The sequence below is a fragment of the Nannobrachium achirus genome, assembly GCF_963921795.1.
Source record: "Nannobrachium achirus genome assembly, chromosome: 22".
Taxonomy (NCBI): Eukaryota; Metazoa; Chordata; class Actinopteri; order Myctophiformes; family Myctophidae; genus Nannobrachium; species Nannobrachium achirus.
This window is the reverse complement of record NC_137829.1, coordinates 7,415,010-7,431,595: the sequence shown is the minus strand read 5'-3', so window position 1 is coordinate 7,431,595 and position 16,586 is coordinate 7,415,010. Positions and strand designations below refer to the sequence as shown.

At 44.2% G+C, this 16,586-nt stretch overlaps 1 protein-coding gene across 1 annotated transcript in view; it reads right to left on the bottom strand.

Moving 5' to 3' along the window:
* nalcn (sodium leak channel, non-selective) overlaps window positions 1-16,586 on the bottom strand; it is a gene marked incomplete at its 3' end in the record, with an annotated part of 132,611 nt that overhangs the window by 68,658 nt on the left and 47,367 nt on the right. Inside the window, exons 11-13 of the mRNA XM_080753543.1 lie at window positions 13,499-13,630; window positions 7,154-7,321; window positions 1,858-2,049 (exon numbers count right to left, since the gene is read on the bottom strand). Coding sequence (XP_080609669.1) covers window positions 1,858-2,049; window positions 7,154-7,321; window positions 13,499-13,630 — 492 coding nt within the window. The remainder of the gene's footprint in view (window positions 1-1,857; window positions 2,050-7,153; window positions 7,322-13,498; window positions 13,631-16,586) is intronic.

Here is a 16,586-nt window from a genome sequence, read left to right as displayed (position 1 = left end):
TCCTGGCCGCCTCAGTCTTTCTTCGGTGTTCAAGATGGTTGTGAGTGAGTGTCTGTGACAGGAGCCTCGGTGGAGAGAGAGGTGAGTAGCAAGGCTTGTTGACTCTCTCTCTCTATCTCTTTCCGAATGCACACATACTGTACATACACACACATTGGTAGAGGTCAGATGAAGGATGCACGCAGCTGAGACTTGGAAGACCAGGGTGATATAGTTCCCCCCACCCCCCTCAGTTCCAGACTTTCCCCAAACCCAACTTCCCTCACCTCCTTGCCCTCCCGGCCGAGTCTCTGCAGATAAAGATAAAACCCAGCAACAGGTCTGCCCGTGGGGGAGGATTGCCAAACACCATTAACTGTGATGTGTGCATGCATGCCTGTGTGTGCGTGCGTGCGTGCGTGCGTGTGTGTGTGTGTGTGTGTGTGTGTTTGTGTGCAAGACAGAGTGAAAGAGTGCTCGAATTGAGAGCAAGAGTAAAGGTTGTTGCACACTGCTGCGTTTGTAGGAGCGAATTTCGGAGCACGTAAATAAAGAAATCAACCTCACGTTATGTCAATCACGTTTGCACACTGCCGCCCGTTTCATATTTATTTTCGAACCACTGGGTCCCTCCCTCACTCTCTATATCTCTCTCCTTGCCCTGAAAAACGCATTTTCGCAAAGAAAAAACGCAGCAGTGTGCAACCAGCTTTAAGCCTGAATTCAGGTGGGAAAATAGGAGATCTACACAAGCTCACAACCTATATCACAATATATATTTATATTGTTCTTTTTCTAAGCATAATATGTGAGCAACATCTGTTTGCGAGCGTTCTCCTCGTGCTCCGTTCCAGGGGGTCCCCCGAAAGAGCATGTGAGCGGAGCGGAGTGGGGGAAATGCCGCTCCTTGCTCCAGGGGGCTGTTGTCTAGCTCGCTATTTGCTCACATTCATGAATAGGACTTTTACTTTAAGCCGGTGGTTCTCAACCTTTTCAGGCCGCGACCCCCAAAATAATCATATTTTAACTGGGGACCCCCCACCCTGACGAGCACTAAGAGTTGAAGCATTACATTTTGTAAAACACGGTTCTATTGTGAAAATAGCAGATCTACATGCTCACAACGCCTCGCATATTTGACAATTTGGCCAATGTTTAATTTGTCATTTTAGAGGTATTAAAAAGTCCTTAAATTATCACTTTAGAAATGTGCAGATACCCTCTATTCACTTAAACCTTATGCTGGTTTGTTTAATGTTGAGAGAGAAAACAACGTTGCACATTAAGTTAATCATCTGGGGAACCCCCCCAAAATAATCTGGGGACCCCCCTGCGGGTCACGACCCACAGGTTGAGAACCACTGCTTATATAACAGAGTATTTCTACATTGTGGTATCAGGGGCGTCACACCAAATTCTGGGCCCTGGGTACAAGGATTCACTGCGGGCCCCCCATGAATGTTAACTATTGAAAAATAGCAGATATACAAGCTCACAGCGAGCTTGCATATCTGCTATTTTTGAAAAATCGTGAAAATGTGTGCAAGAAACCTATGTCAAGGACCCCCAAGATGATATGTATTTGGCCACGGACCCCGATCTCAAAATATTTAGTTCCAGGGACCCCCAGAAAAGCAAAATTTGAGTTCGAAATGTTCGCTTAAAAAAATACATACATTCAAAGATTTTCACACATTTTCACAACTTTTCAAAAAATAGCAGATCTACAAGCTCGCATATCTGCTATTTTTCCAATAGATAAAGTTATTAGGGCCCCTCCACCTTGGGCCCCAGTAACTCAGTCCCACTTTCCTACCCCTTGTGACGCCTCTGTGTGGTATTGCGACTACTAGTTTTCCTTCCACCACTGGCCATTACCCTGGGGAAGGTGGTGAAGCGGTCCAGATCCTCCACGAAGCAGAACATCTGCAGGCTGATGGCCGACATGACGATGAGCAGGCTGGCCGTGAACACCACCAGGCTGCCCAGCTTCTTCCCCGGGCCAAAGATCTTATAGACAAAGTCCTCCAGAGCCGGAGAGATCTTTATAAGACGCACCACGCGTAGCACCTGTAGGGGGAGGGGACAGAACTGAAGATCAATTGATTGATTGAAGACTTTATTAGAAGTTTGCATAGGAAAAGGTACAGTTTCATGACGGTACAGTTCACTGGTACAAGTCTCTGACTACATTACATTACATTAAATTACATTTTTATCAAGTGCAGATAGTCAAGGGGAAAGACCTAAGCCAGGGGTCTTCAACAGGGGGTCCGGGACCCCTAGGGGGTCCTCAGAGTTACTACAAGGGGTGCTCCAAATCTTTGTGTGATAGAAACCTTTTTTTTTCCCCTCCCCTTTTTTTTATTAACCACTTGAACCCTAGTGTCTATATTCAGAGAACTTTAGCCAAAAATAGCAGATCTACAAGCTCGCGCTGCGAGGCGTTGTGAGCTTGTAGATCGGCTATTTTCTGCAAAGAGCTTTGGTGTAGAGGGGAAAAAGAGCAGACTAAGTACAGAGAGAAAGGTCAGGTTTATTATTATTATGTAGTATTGACAGTTCAAGTGGTTAAATATCTGGAAACACAAATTGACATGAATCCAAAATACACTGACGATTGTGCTGTCAAACAATGAAACTACAGTATTTTCTGGACTATAAGGCGCACCTGACTATAAGGCGCACTGTCAATGAATGGTCTATTTTCAAACTGTTTTCATATATAAGGCGCACCTGACTATAAGGCGCACATAATAGACGCTACCGTTGCGTTATGCATCCAACAGATGGAGCTGTGCTAAAGGGAATGTCAATGTCAATGAATGATCCATATATAAGGCGCACTGGACTATAAGGCGCACTGTAGTTTTTTGAGAAAATTAAAGGCTTTTAAGTGCGCCTTATAGTCCGGAAAATACTGTATATGGAATCTATTAACAGGTTGTGGGGGTCCCTGCTTCATCTGTCTCTCAACTAAAAACGTTGAATACCCCTGACCTAAGCAGACCTGAAGGGGGGTATTAATGTTGTCCTTGAAATGTACATTAGGAACGTAGCTTTCATCAAACTACCGGGAATCTGATTCATGTGATTAAAGCACAAATTAACATCAGAGAGTTAAGACCCTACTGAAATAGAATGATTGTGAATGTCTATTTACTATCGAAAACAATCTCACCTATACCCTATACACCACGACTAAATGATTAGGGCACGTATTGATCTGGAAGGAGAGTGCATTGATCTTTACCCCCGAAAGCAATAACACAGCGATGCTTTGCTTTGTCTATTTATTTCATTTATTGTCATCTTTGCCCAGTCCAAAAAAATGCTTGTGGTGACAACATCCTCCCTTAGGTAATGCATCTTGGTCAGGTTTTGATCAGCGAGCGAGGCAGAGATGCAATCAATCTAGCAATTCAAACCTCGGCCACCCCTTGCCCTAGATTTCTCTTTATATTCCCATAGAAGCGAATTAGGCCCATCTCCAATTGTCCGGGTATATACAATACAACATGGTAAATGAGGTTTATGGGGAGAAGCTCAGCATGATGACTGATTTCAAGGTAAGCCCCTAGCATCTGCATGTGACAGACTGTGATGGCCACCATCTATTTCACAGCAGAGACTGCTCTGTGACTAAAGGTCAAACAGCTATGGGTTGTTTGTCAAAGAGAAAAGCTAAAAGGCAAAACGGAATGTTATTCCCCCAGAGTACAATTATCAGTCAGGACTTGTAAGGCAATGGATCCAAAAATGGGGGTCCCAGATTATTTTGGGGGGTCCCCAGGTGATTCGCTTAATGTGCAAATATCTGCACATTTCTAAAGTTTCAATTTAATTACTTTTAAGACCTTTATAATACAAAATTGTAATCGTTGTGAAAATAGCTGGTTACGCCTCACACCGCGAGGCGTTGTAACTGCTCAGCCTCACACTGCGAGGCGTTGTTCAGCTATCTTCACAATATAATCAATGGAACTGAGTCAAACTAAACTTTATTAATAATAATATGTATCCATATGCAATGCATACAATATATTTTATGCCCATACATGGAGATCCCTCTCTGAACCAGCCACACAGATATGGGCCATGGCTTGGCCATCTGGCCAGTGATATATATCGATGATATCAGGGATCCTCATAAATGGGCATAAAAGAGATTCTGGGGAATACCCATATATGGACTTTTACATACTGTAGGTGATGTCACCTGTGATATCACCTGTGAAGTCACAGTGACAAGGGAACCAACCAATAGAATGTAAAAATGTGTACTTACTGACTGACTGACACAGACAGACGGAGACAAGCTGTGACATTTCTCATGGTAAACTGCGAGTGCGACCTTCAGTCGCAACAATTGGCTCTTCTTTTGAAATCCGGAAGTCTGTTTCTAAGTAACCCAGCTGCCATAATGCGTGTTTACTGACAGCATCTCAGTTACGCCAAGCATGAAAAGTTGTAATGATGCCGAAAAACTAAGTAAACAAGAACCCACGTCGATTAAACACAAGATTTTAGTTCATATTTCAATGACCTCCCCAGGTCTTCAGTTGCTTGGAGTTGCAATGTCATGAAGTGCAAGCATAGTCACCCTGGCACTGGATGAAGGCTCCAACTACAACTAAACAATGAGATCCTTCCCAAAAAATCTTGTTCTTTGATTGACTTTGGTGATCACTCTTTAATGCAATTTCTTTCACCGGAAAGTTTGTTATTCAAAACACAACCCAACAAGTCATCCTGTCTCCAAATAAGTACCCATGTGTATGCTGTGTGTCTGCCTATTGACGCCAGTTTTATCCTTTGTCTGCAGTGGGCTCACTGGGCTGGTACACTGATTACTGTATTTAGTCTGAACCTGTCCACCATGTGATTATACACTGTCCTGCTTCTCTCATTGGGTTACAGACTCAGTTTCAGCCTTAGAATAATCATGAGGACCATTTAGATCATTACGATTCTAAACACACACAGAAGAGGAGGAAGCATGAAGAGAAAGGGCGTGGTCCAGTGGCTGAATAAAAATCATGCCCCCATGTGTGAATGTGCGCGAGGTTACACACATGCATGCACATAGAGTACACGTCTACACGATTGCATGAACGTGTGTGTGTGTGTGTGTGTGTGTGTGTGTGTGTGTGTGTGTGTGTGTGTGTGTGTGTGTGTGTGTGTGTGTGTGCGTGTGCGTGCGCGCATGCATGCGTGCGTGCGTGTGTGTATGACTTAGACATGTGACATTTTGTGGATTGGATGACAATCGGTAAGGCTGACCTTTATCAGTGAAACGCCCTTTGGATGGATGTAACAGTTGGTTCTAACCCTTTCCCCGATTTATTGTGTTTTGAAATCAAAAGCTTTGAAGAGTAAGTGACAGCCACATCTCAAGGTTGTGACACTGAAAGCCTCACTGACGCAAGCATCACTGACGCGTGTCAAAAGAAACAAAAAAACTAAAATGGCTAAAATTACCTTTCTTTTTCAGATGGTCTGTACCGACGCTCCAAAATAGAACTCAGCTCTGAGAGATGCGTCAACGGGTTTTGACACGTCCAGCTGTCACCTCCAGTGTGGCTTTGATAATGGAGGTGGATGATTACTTTACTCCACCAATAAAATGTGGAAAATGGGAAAGCCTAAAGTAGACATGACAACTAACATGCCAGTCACTTTGTGACTGTACCTCCGGGTTTTAGTACAATGCGTTACTCAAAATGCAGTAATTTGGCAAAAATGGTGTCTCTGGAATCAATGATTCACTGATAAAGTCATTATTAGAAAATGTTAAACAGCTCGTCGGCCAGATATCGCTATCGGCAAATAAATCTGACATTAACCGATGGCAGTAGCCAGATTCTGAACAGTTATTTCTTATGATGAAGATGTATTAGTTTCCCTGGCACAAAAGGGGGAAATACATATATACACAAATCGGTATCAGTATCAGTTATCGGCTAAATTATTATTTTAAACATCTGTATCGTCCAATAACTTTCATATCGGTGCATCCCTAGAAAGAATACTATCCATACTTCAGTGTGTGTGTGTGTGTGTGTGTGTGTGTGTGTGTGTGTGTGTGTGTGTGTGTGTGTGTGTGTGTGTGTGTGCGCGCGCGCGTGTGCATTCTTGCGTTTTGTTTCAAGCAATAAAAAGAAAGTCCCCTCCTGTCATAAACAGGACATGAACCTGGTTCACTGCTGTTGGCAGCATGACACCATATCATAAGCCATTATGGTGTCAGAGCAAAGAGCACTATCAACCCATGAAAAAAGGACCTGGATGTGCTAACCATATAATATCTGGCCCTGTGACCTTGATATTGGCAGCTGGCTCTGTGGAGAGCCTGGTCTTTAATGAGCCCAGTCCACAAGTACTGCCCTGAATGATACTGCTTGGCTCTCTCAGTAGCTGCCACCCACGCACATGCACGCACTCATGCATGCACACACACAAACCACAAACAACCCACGTACCCCCAACCCCCCCAACACATACACATGCACGCATGCCCACACGCCCACACATACAGAGTCAGAGTGGCTACAGGCATCACACATTATTAACCCCACTTAGAGAATGATTAGGACCACCAGAGAACGGCAGACGCTGACTTGTCGCTGCTCTCTGCCTCATTTCCAAAGACTCTCATGAAGAAGAGCGCAGTAGAGTCGAGGACACGACACTCAGACATGGTGTTGCGTTAAATAATGAAACCGAGGCACGCACAGTGCAGCTTCCTCATAATGAACACGTCAAATGTAGAAAGGCAAAAGCCCGAACATAAAAACGCTGCAGTCGAACACGAAAATCAATCAGGATTTCAACTTTAATCTCCGTGTTAGCCATTCTCTCAGCACAGTCCTTTTGAAGAAGGCATGGAGATTGAATAAAGGGCAGATTAACCACAGACGGCTGATATGATTGATTTGTATTCATTAATGCATGGTCACAAGAGTCAGTGCAGGGAAATGCCACTAAATGATTCAAAGCATCAGCTCTTGACTGAACAAAAATCACTTCAAATGTGGATGATTCAACCCATCAGGCATAATATGAAATGTAAAGCATAGTTACTTTGTGCCATGTGCGATTCCGTTGCACATCTTTGTCTATGTTTGCTTTGTATGTGGGTATTAAGTGCATACATGTATCTATGTATCCACACCTGAAAGTAGGTGAACTGGGAGTGATAGAGGTACGGGTAGATGTGCATGGTGGTGCCAACCACCAGCAGGGACTCGAACTTGTGCAGAGATGAGCTGATGTAGCCTGTGAAGCCCAGACACCAGATCTTCAGCAGAGCTTCCAGGTCAAACAGCACAGTGAAGGCAACCTGCAGCCAGGGGTACAGAATACACATACATTAGAGTTGGGATGTCCACAACAATTTATATTCTATTCCAGGGGTCTTCAACGTTTTCAGGCCAAGGGCCCCTTATATTAGTTGAGAGAGAAATGAAGCAGGGACCCCATAACCTTTTCGAGATTCCATAGTTTCATTGTTTGACAGCACAATCAGCAGTGCATTTTGGATTCATGTCAATATTCAGATATTTAACCACTTGAACCGTCAATACTTACACTCTGTACTTAGTCCCTCTACACCAAAGCTCTTTGCCGAAATACACTCGAGATCTGTAGATCTGCTATTTTTGACTAAAGTTCTCAGAATATTGACACTAGGGATGCGGTATCGGTACTCGTGGTATCGGTACTCGCCCCGTAACCGGCCTATTTTGCGGTATCGGTACTCGTCAGATACTGCTCACAAAGCGCCCGAGTACCCTGTGTGTTCCGCCACTTCGCCTTTCTCTCTCTCTCTTAAAGTATCAAAAGTAAAAATACAAAATGTTTGAGCATAGCAGATCTAGAAGATCATGCACAGTAAAGGAATTTCCATGGGCTAAACCTGAAAAAAAAAAGTGAAATGTGTGGCAGTTGTGCCATGTTCTGGGAAAGCAATGCAATTTAATGTGTTATATACAGCCAGAAAGTGAGGAACATCTGATAAAATAAATAAATAATAATAATAATAATTTAAAGACATTTTGTATTATTAATTGTACTCGTATCGGTACTCGGTATCGGAGAGTACTCAAAATGAAGTACTCGTACTTGTACTCGGTCAGCAAAAAAGTGGTATCGGGACATCCCTAATTGACACTAGGGTTCAAGTGGTTAATATAAAAAAGTAGAAAAAAAAAAACGTTCTATCACTCAAAGATTTGGAGGACCCCCTGTAGTAACTCTGAGGACCTCCTGGGGGTTCCGGACCCCCTGTTGAAAAGCCCTGGTCTAGATCAAGCAGGCTTTTGTCCTTCTGCTCCACAGGTTGTTTCCGTCCTCCGCGAGCCCACCTTTGGACACCTGACTTGACCGACTAATGCCAGGTGTACCACCATAGCCAAACTCCCCACCTGTGTCACTATCCCTGGATAGGGATACACCCCTGGATGCTTACCACCATAAGAGAGAGTCTGCAGGGGACTTGTTACCCCAGCCTAACCAGGTAAGTGAAGAAACGATAAAGAGTTGATTGATTATCCACCGACACCATCCCTCCCTTGATGTTCTAGTATACAGTATGAACCAGCCAAACAACAACAGGATAATGGGATAATACAAGAAGATAGACAGAGAGATTGTTAAATGAAATAAGACAAATCAAATAATGGGGCGGCACCTTTATTTAAAGTTATACCATGTAACTTTTTTTATAAAACAAATCTTAAAATTGTCCTAACTGTTAAATCGCTAAAGTTTTAGAACCCCCACTCCGTTATTTTCAGCTTCTAAAGCCTTCTCTTTATATGTTTTCTATGATCCCTACCGGGGACCGGTTTTCGCGGAAAAATTGCGTCATCACACTACCGGCCAATCACAGCGAGGGTTATACACTGCCGGCCAATCACAGCGCATCTTGAAGTGGGGTCGCTATGGCGGCCATATTTGTAGTCGCCCGTGTGTCTCTCTACTCAAAAGGTAATCTCGCCTACCAGGCAGGGTGAAGTAGTCCTTTTCTCCGGAATGCCTGAACGCACAGGAACCAGGGACCCCTCTAAAGATAGCTCTCGGCAACGTGGAGGCAGACGCGGGGGTGTGAAGGTACAAAAAACGGCCGAAAGACGCGGACGCGACCGCGGTTTGCTATAGGGCTACTGACCACTAGTTGAGCATCTTACACAGTATAGCTTTAACAACAACAAAAAGGTTGAAGGTAGGAAATAAGAAGCAACGTCATCACTTCTATCTATGAAGAAGGCTAGGCAGACCTAGTTCGGATCCTGGTCGGGCTGTCATTAACTGAAACCTATGACTCCTAAGTAAAGAAGATATTTGTGATCTTCAGTATTTTGTTCTGCTATGGTGGCAGGACCGATGAACTGAAAGTTGAGTCAATCTTTGTAAAATGAATCAACAATAATGTTTTGATGGGGAAGAGGTAAAACATTTGCACACCACCCTGGGATCACTTCCCCGCAGCGGTGGCCAGGCACTTCAACAAGCACAAAGTGTTCACAGGTGGGAAGTCCACAGGGGGATTGTGTCCTTGTCAGTGCACTAGCGACCCCTACTGGTTGGGCCGCATGTTCTACGGGACGGGAACTTGGGAAGGTAGCGATAACCCCAGTGCCCATTGCGCTCTCCCAGGGAATCTCCTCGCCTGTCAGGTGAAAAGAAGCGTCTGGTGACTCCATGTGTGTCAGTGAGGCATATGGTTGTCTACTCCCTTCCCAACAGTGCAGGTTGGCAGCGACAGGGACCATAGTACACGTGGGTAATTGGCAATGACTTAATTGAGGAGAAAATTAAGATTTTTTTTTTTCTTGCCATCAATGAACTTTCCTTTGCTTTTATACACTCATTCTAGAATGCAGAGCTATAGAGAGCGCAAGGGAAGCTTGAATGTTAATTTTTTATTTATTTTTATTTAAAGGTAACAGGGCACAGAAATGGCACTAATTCAACATTAACTACAATGGGAAAATAAATAACAAGCACCACATGGCCACATTCCCAAACTCTGCTTCAGTTTCTGTACGTTATAAAAGCTGTTAACAATATCGGTCATCAATAAATGTCTCAGCAGTTACTTGATCGATTACTTGATCTAACTTCTACTTGATTTAAGGTCTTGCCCAGTAAATATGAAATGTCTGCACATCGCTAGCAGTGGGATAATGGAGATGCATACATTCCCATGTTGAATTTGTCACGAAAGCAGAAGGGGTAAATGGGATTCCTGTGTCACTGGCAGTTTGCAAACGGCAGGGAGTGTGTTATTGTTAGTCACTTACCCCCCCATTCACTATTTTAAGCCAGCCCCTGGGTGAGAGAGAACATGTACTCCATTTCATTTGAAAACTGATACCTGCACTTCCAAATCATTTCCCCTTCACAGTATTCCTGCAGGTCGGTGCACATCCAGGGAGCCGGATGGCTGCGTGATATGGAAGGAGTTAGTGAGACAAGATAATATTGTGTGTGTGTGTGTGTGTGTGTGTGTGTGTGTGTGTGTGTGTGTGTGTGTGTGTGTGTGTGTGTGTGTGTGTGTGTGTGTGCGTGCGTGCGCGTGTTTTAACACCTCCACTCTTCTTCTTATCTCCTCCTTTCAGCTGTAAGAAAGAGAGGGATGGAGGCGGGAGGTGGATGAGGGGAGAATCTTCTCCCTGTGTTTGTTCTTCCTCTACCACCAGCATACTGATGACTTTCACAGGAAGGCAAACGGCTGTCTCTGTGAGCATGCACGCACGCGTGTGTGTGTGTGTGTGTGTGTGTGTGTGTGTGTGTGTGTGTGTGTGTGTGTGTGTGTGTGTGTGTGTGTGTGTGCGTGCGAACGTGCGTGCGTGCGTGCGTGCGTGCGTGCGTGCGTGCCTGTGTGCGCGTGAGACTAGTATGTATATGAGTATGTGATATGCAAGTTTTCTATGGGCATGCAGGTGTGAAGGTATTAACTGGAGTGCAATGAACCAACAGATAATCAATGCATCAATCCATCCGTCCATTTATACTGCATAAACATTAATTAACTCAAAGCCACATGCTAAATGATATTAATAGATTTAGGCAATTAAAAACAGCCTTGGCAAATATTCGGTGTATATATATAAAAAAAAATCACATCCGTGTGAACTGAGCGGTGGTCGTGGAGGCTGCGCAACAGCAAAACAAATATATACCTGTATATATATATATAATAAAAAATATTAAAACAATATTAAACAAAATATTAATAATAAAATGCATGTCACTCAGGCCGCCACTGGTATCCATCCATTGTGTGTGTGTGTGTGTGTGTGTGTGTGTGTGTGTGTGTGTGTGTGTGTGTGTGTGTCTCTGGTCTGGTCTGGCCTGAACAACAGCGCCCCTCCCTTAACATGTGTGGTCAAAAAAGGTACTGTAGGCTACAGACAGACAGACAGACAGACACGCAGACATACCCACACACACGGCCACGTATAGGAGCGTTGTGACCACCGCTCAAAAAGAATCATGAAATTACAAAAAAAATAAAATAAGACTTGGTGGGAATGGCTAGACCGAATGAATAAACATGCACATTGAGAGCCTGTTGATGGTGAAGCAGTATATAGATGTTCTGGTGGAACCACACACGCCTGTTTGATTCCAACCAGGGATGCATGTCTGTGGTTTGAGATTTCTTTCAGCCGGGTTTGTAAATGTGGAGGAAAACAAGAAAGAACATAGCTGCAAGCAGCTATAATGGGGCCATATTTGGAATAACCCCCTACCACAAAGTTTCATCAAAATGTGTCTCTGCATGTACTGTATGTGTTAGGCCTTAGGGGCAGATATTTCTTCACTTAAAAACAATTCACAGCGTTTATTTTTGTCGGTATAGGTCCAAGTTCATATGTACTGTAAAAGGTTTCGTGCACATCGTGCAAAAATCCCAGGAAGAGATTTGAACAGTTTTTCATATAATTCAAAATGATGTCCCATCTAAGGGCCAAAAGTCATAGGTCACAGTAAATATTGATGTAGGTCAAACAGGGTATGAGTTATAGTCAAGCCCCCAGGACCGAGGGGGAGCCCTGAAGCAAAATGGACATGGTGGCCATTTGAGGTACTGCAGTTGGGGCGTCTAATCATGAACGCGCATCTAGGCTTCTTTGTATTGACGCGCGTTCATACCGGAAGTGCTCGTTCATGAATTAGAGCCCCAGCGCGTCCATGAACACAAACTATGACGCAAAACCCGTCACAGAAGCATAATAGAAGCCCCACTACGTCACGTTTCAGAGGCGTCTCAAACGCGGAAGTACGCTTCATGCGCTGGGTGAGCAACTCAATGCAAGTGGACGGGCGGGGATATCCGGTGTCCTCTCTATTCTTATTTATATCTGTTTCAATTGAGTGCTATTGCACCACCCCTTGGCAAATTATGAATTTCATTTTTCCGTAGGTTCTCTTGACCCTCTACCATACTACAGAGTTTCGTAAAAAAAAAAAACACTGCGCGGTTTGGCCTGGAGCGGCGGCAGAAGAACACTAAGAATATGATTTTGACAGTTTCATATAATTCAAAATGGTGGGAGATCTAAAGGTCAGAGGTCAAAAGTCAAAGTGGCACGTGTCGTTTGGCATGCATAGACGCATTATGTGTATTGTAGTTTCCGGGCAATAGCTTAAACAACACATACACAGCCATTTACAATATGCTTTTGCGCCTATACTGCCAGGAATATTATTAATTTTTCAGAGTCACAGTAGATCTCCCTTATATGCATGACATTTTGGTAGGCTGTAGTCTATATAGTGTACACTAGATGTCGCCAGCGATTAAGGTCTCTGGCGATTGCTAGAAGGCCTCAAATTAGCAACCAGTCCATTCACTTAGCATTAGCGTTAGCATGGAACGGCCCGGGACCCGTGCACGCCATACGCGCGCCGGATTCTCTTAAAAAATTATCGACTATGTGCCTTAGATGCCCAATAGACGCACAGAGCCTTCAAACCGGATCAAGATCCGACGTTTAGAACGTGAGATAGAGCGGAGTTGCTGTAATGGCTTCCAATGTAAAAATATATGCTTGTGAGACACGCTCGATTTCCGGTTTCCGGCGATGACGTCACTTCCATCGCAAAATCATTGCTGAAGCTTATATGAAGCTAGAATGGTCATTTATAGCTCAAAAAATGTCAAAAAAATACCAAAAAAATCAGAAAATGATCCCCAAGGCGACGTTTGGCGATCTGGGTGCCTCACCCTCCTCCAAATGGCGATGGAAGGCGATTTGGCTGGCTAAGAGTTAAACAGGGCATGATCGAGTTATACCTGTATAAAGTTTGCATTTTCAATTGAGTGCTATTGACCAATGGTTGTGGGTTTCGTGTCAGAGTGACAGTCCTCTACCATACTGCATCGTCTATTGCGATTATGCATAAAACGTCGGAAGAATAATAAAAGGTTCCGTTTCAATAGGGGACAAAGCACTACGTGCTTAGCCCCCTGAATAATAGGTGGGAGAAAAAAGAAGTGTCTTACCTCTGCCAGGTAAAACTCGTCGTAGTTGTTCCGGTGGTTGTCACCTTTGTAATAGTTGCTAGCGGCAACAATGACGTCCACGGCTACCATGCTCAGAATGAACATGTGGAACACGGAGGACCGCATCAGTTGCTGTGGAAACAGAGAGATCAGATCATCCAATTACATTAAATTCAATTCAACTTGTAAAAAAAATACACTAGCATTAAACAAGATGGTGTTGAGCATTAGCAGTCATTTTTACATCGGTTTGATGTTTGTATAGATGACCATATAGGGCCAGGAAAGGCATTTTATGCGAAAATCGACCTTGGTCCGAAAATAAATACAAAGCGGGCGGCAGTGTGCAAACGTCATTGACATAACGTGAGGTAGAGTTTTTTATTCACGAGCTCCGAAATTCGGCCGAAAAAAACACAGCATTGTGCAAAGACCTTTAGAGTCTAGGGTTAGGCTCTAGAAAAACAAACCCAAGCGTTCTGAAGGTCTAAAGGACTGTAGGACGTGAAGAGCGAACAGGGTGGGTGAACCACCATAGGCTAGATTGAATTAGTCTGAATAAGAGTTAAGGGAGCATCCAAAATGAGATTCCACAGCTCAAATCTGCTTTTCCCTGGCTGTGGATTTGTTCTCCCCCATCTCTGTAAGGGTAAATTAATCAACTATCCCCCCCCCCCACCCCCACCCCCTCACCCATCCACGCCTCGGTGGACACCAAACACCAAAGCAGGAGGATGGTGACTTTCAGTAATACCCCAACAACAGATCAGAGAGTATTGTCGTCAGGAATTGTAACTGTAATTACATGGTAACAAGAGTGGTTAAGTCTTAATATGTAGCCACTACGACAGGTGTTTGGTTCAAACCCTGTTGTTTTTCCATAAAATAATAATTAAAAAAGGTTCTCTAATACGATCTTTAGGACAGCCATGTCACAAGTGTGTGTGTGTGTGTGTGTGTGTGTGTGTGTGTGTGTGTGTGTGTGTGTGTGTGTGTGTGTGTGTGTGTGTGTCTGTCTGTGTCTGTGCGTGCGTATGTGTATGTGTGTGTGTGTGTGTGTGTGTGTGTGTGTGTGTATGTGTATGTGTGTATGTGTGTGTGCGTGTGCGCGTGCGTGCGTGCGTGCGTGCGTGCGTGCGTGCGTGCGTGCTTGTGTGTTTGAGGTATAAATATACAGGGCCCCGCCAGATGTCCACACACGTATTCAAACTTTAGAAATCTACCTTGTGAGGACAGGCAAAATAAATAATTCATGGTTAACAAAGTAAAATTAGGAAAAGATCTGGTTGGGGTCAGTGTTAGGATTAGACATTTAGAGATTAGGTTTTAAGGGTTGGGGTTAAGCTTAGCTTAAACATGGCATTTATAACGAAAAATAGCCTAAAAACGTAGATGTCCTCACAAGTACCCCAACAAGTGAGTGATTGGTAAATAGATAGATAGATAGATACAGTAGATACCTTTATTATCCCAAGGGGGAAATTCAGTTGTCCAGTTGTAGCACAGCAGTATACAGTTATTTACAAAGTTACAGAGAAGTAGGAAAAGATAGATAAGAGTAGAAAACAAGAGCAGTACAGTACCAAAAAAGATTGAGAATGTGTGTGTGTGTGTGCGCGTGTGTGTGTGGTTAGCAGAAGCCAGTAGTGCTTTGGGGGCCGGACGGGACCGGACGCCGTGTGGCCGGAAATATTTCCCCACATGCACGCGCACGGACGGCACCGAACGGTGCACGACCGTGTAAACGCGTGCATACCCCCCCGCGAGAGCCGCGACAACCCCCCACCCCGCGAATCCGCGATAACTACAAGCAATACTTTAATCAGTGGCTACTTGCATAACAGGTTTCTAGTGGTGAATGTGTGAGCGTCCTCAAGCCTCTATTCATATGGATATAGCCTCACACCTAGGTTTCCAGCTGTGACTGCATGTGCATGTGTCGATGTGTGTGTCCTCATACATGGCTCCATATTACTGTGGTATTTAGTGTTTGAGATTCGTTCAAGCCAAACTTTGTTTCTCTATCCTACTGCAGCGCTGTAGCCTATTTTCTAAATGAATTAAAAGAAAGAGGAACAAAAAATCTTAAGTAACAATGCAAATGTAATTAAGACTAGAAAACTATTGTTTTCCCACCATTAGATCTGCTGACATCCTTTCTATCGATATAGCCTCTAGAGGCGCGTGCACGCGCGTGCACGTGACGTCAATAAATGACCGTCCGCCCGGAAAAAAAAATCCCAAAGCACCACTGGCAGAAGCAAACGTAGGAGGTCTTTCTTATTGAATGTGACAACACCACAGAGATGGCCGGCAGCTAAACTGCAGGAAAGAGAAGCAATCAGGAGCCTTTCATTGGATAGCAGGACAGACGGCCACTGAGACAGCGGCATCTGTGTGTATTCAGATGGCCAGGCAGTAACAAGAGGGGAGCAGGGAAATTAATGGGTGTCATTTCCTGTGGGAAAAAGGCCATGCTATTGAACGTCTAAAAAACAACATCAATGGAAGGGCACGGACATGAGCCCAAAGAATGCCAGGCAAGCCACACACACACACACACACGCACGCACGCACGCACGCACGCACACACACACACACACAGACAGTGAGAGAGAGAGAGAGAGAGAGAGAGAGAGAGAGAGAGAGAGAGAGAGAGAGAGAACTGGAGCGAGGAGGACCAGCGCGACCATAACAAACCCTTGACTAGCGCATGCATTGATCGGATCGGTGAATTTACCTCTTGATCGGAAACACCGATATCATAAATCGCCCCCATATCGAGCCGATACGATCCATTGCGATCCGATTATCGGTAACATCTCTAATATTTTAGCTTCCGGTCTCCACACATCTTAGGCCTGTCTTGCTGCCACATTGCAGATGTGATCACATTCATCACATACTATAATCAGATATCCATGGTAGAACAAACAGCTTGTGAGTGGGTAGAATCTCTCACAGTGAAGTGGAGCTGTTAGTGGAGATGGGCATTTGGAGAGATGGGTGGGCACAAGAGAAAGAAAATGAGGTAAGACATGAGAGGAAGTATAGAGGGTGTCGCTAATTCTCCATAGGAGCTGGGATG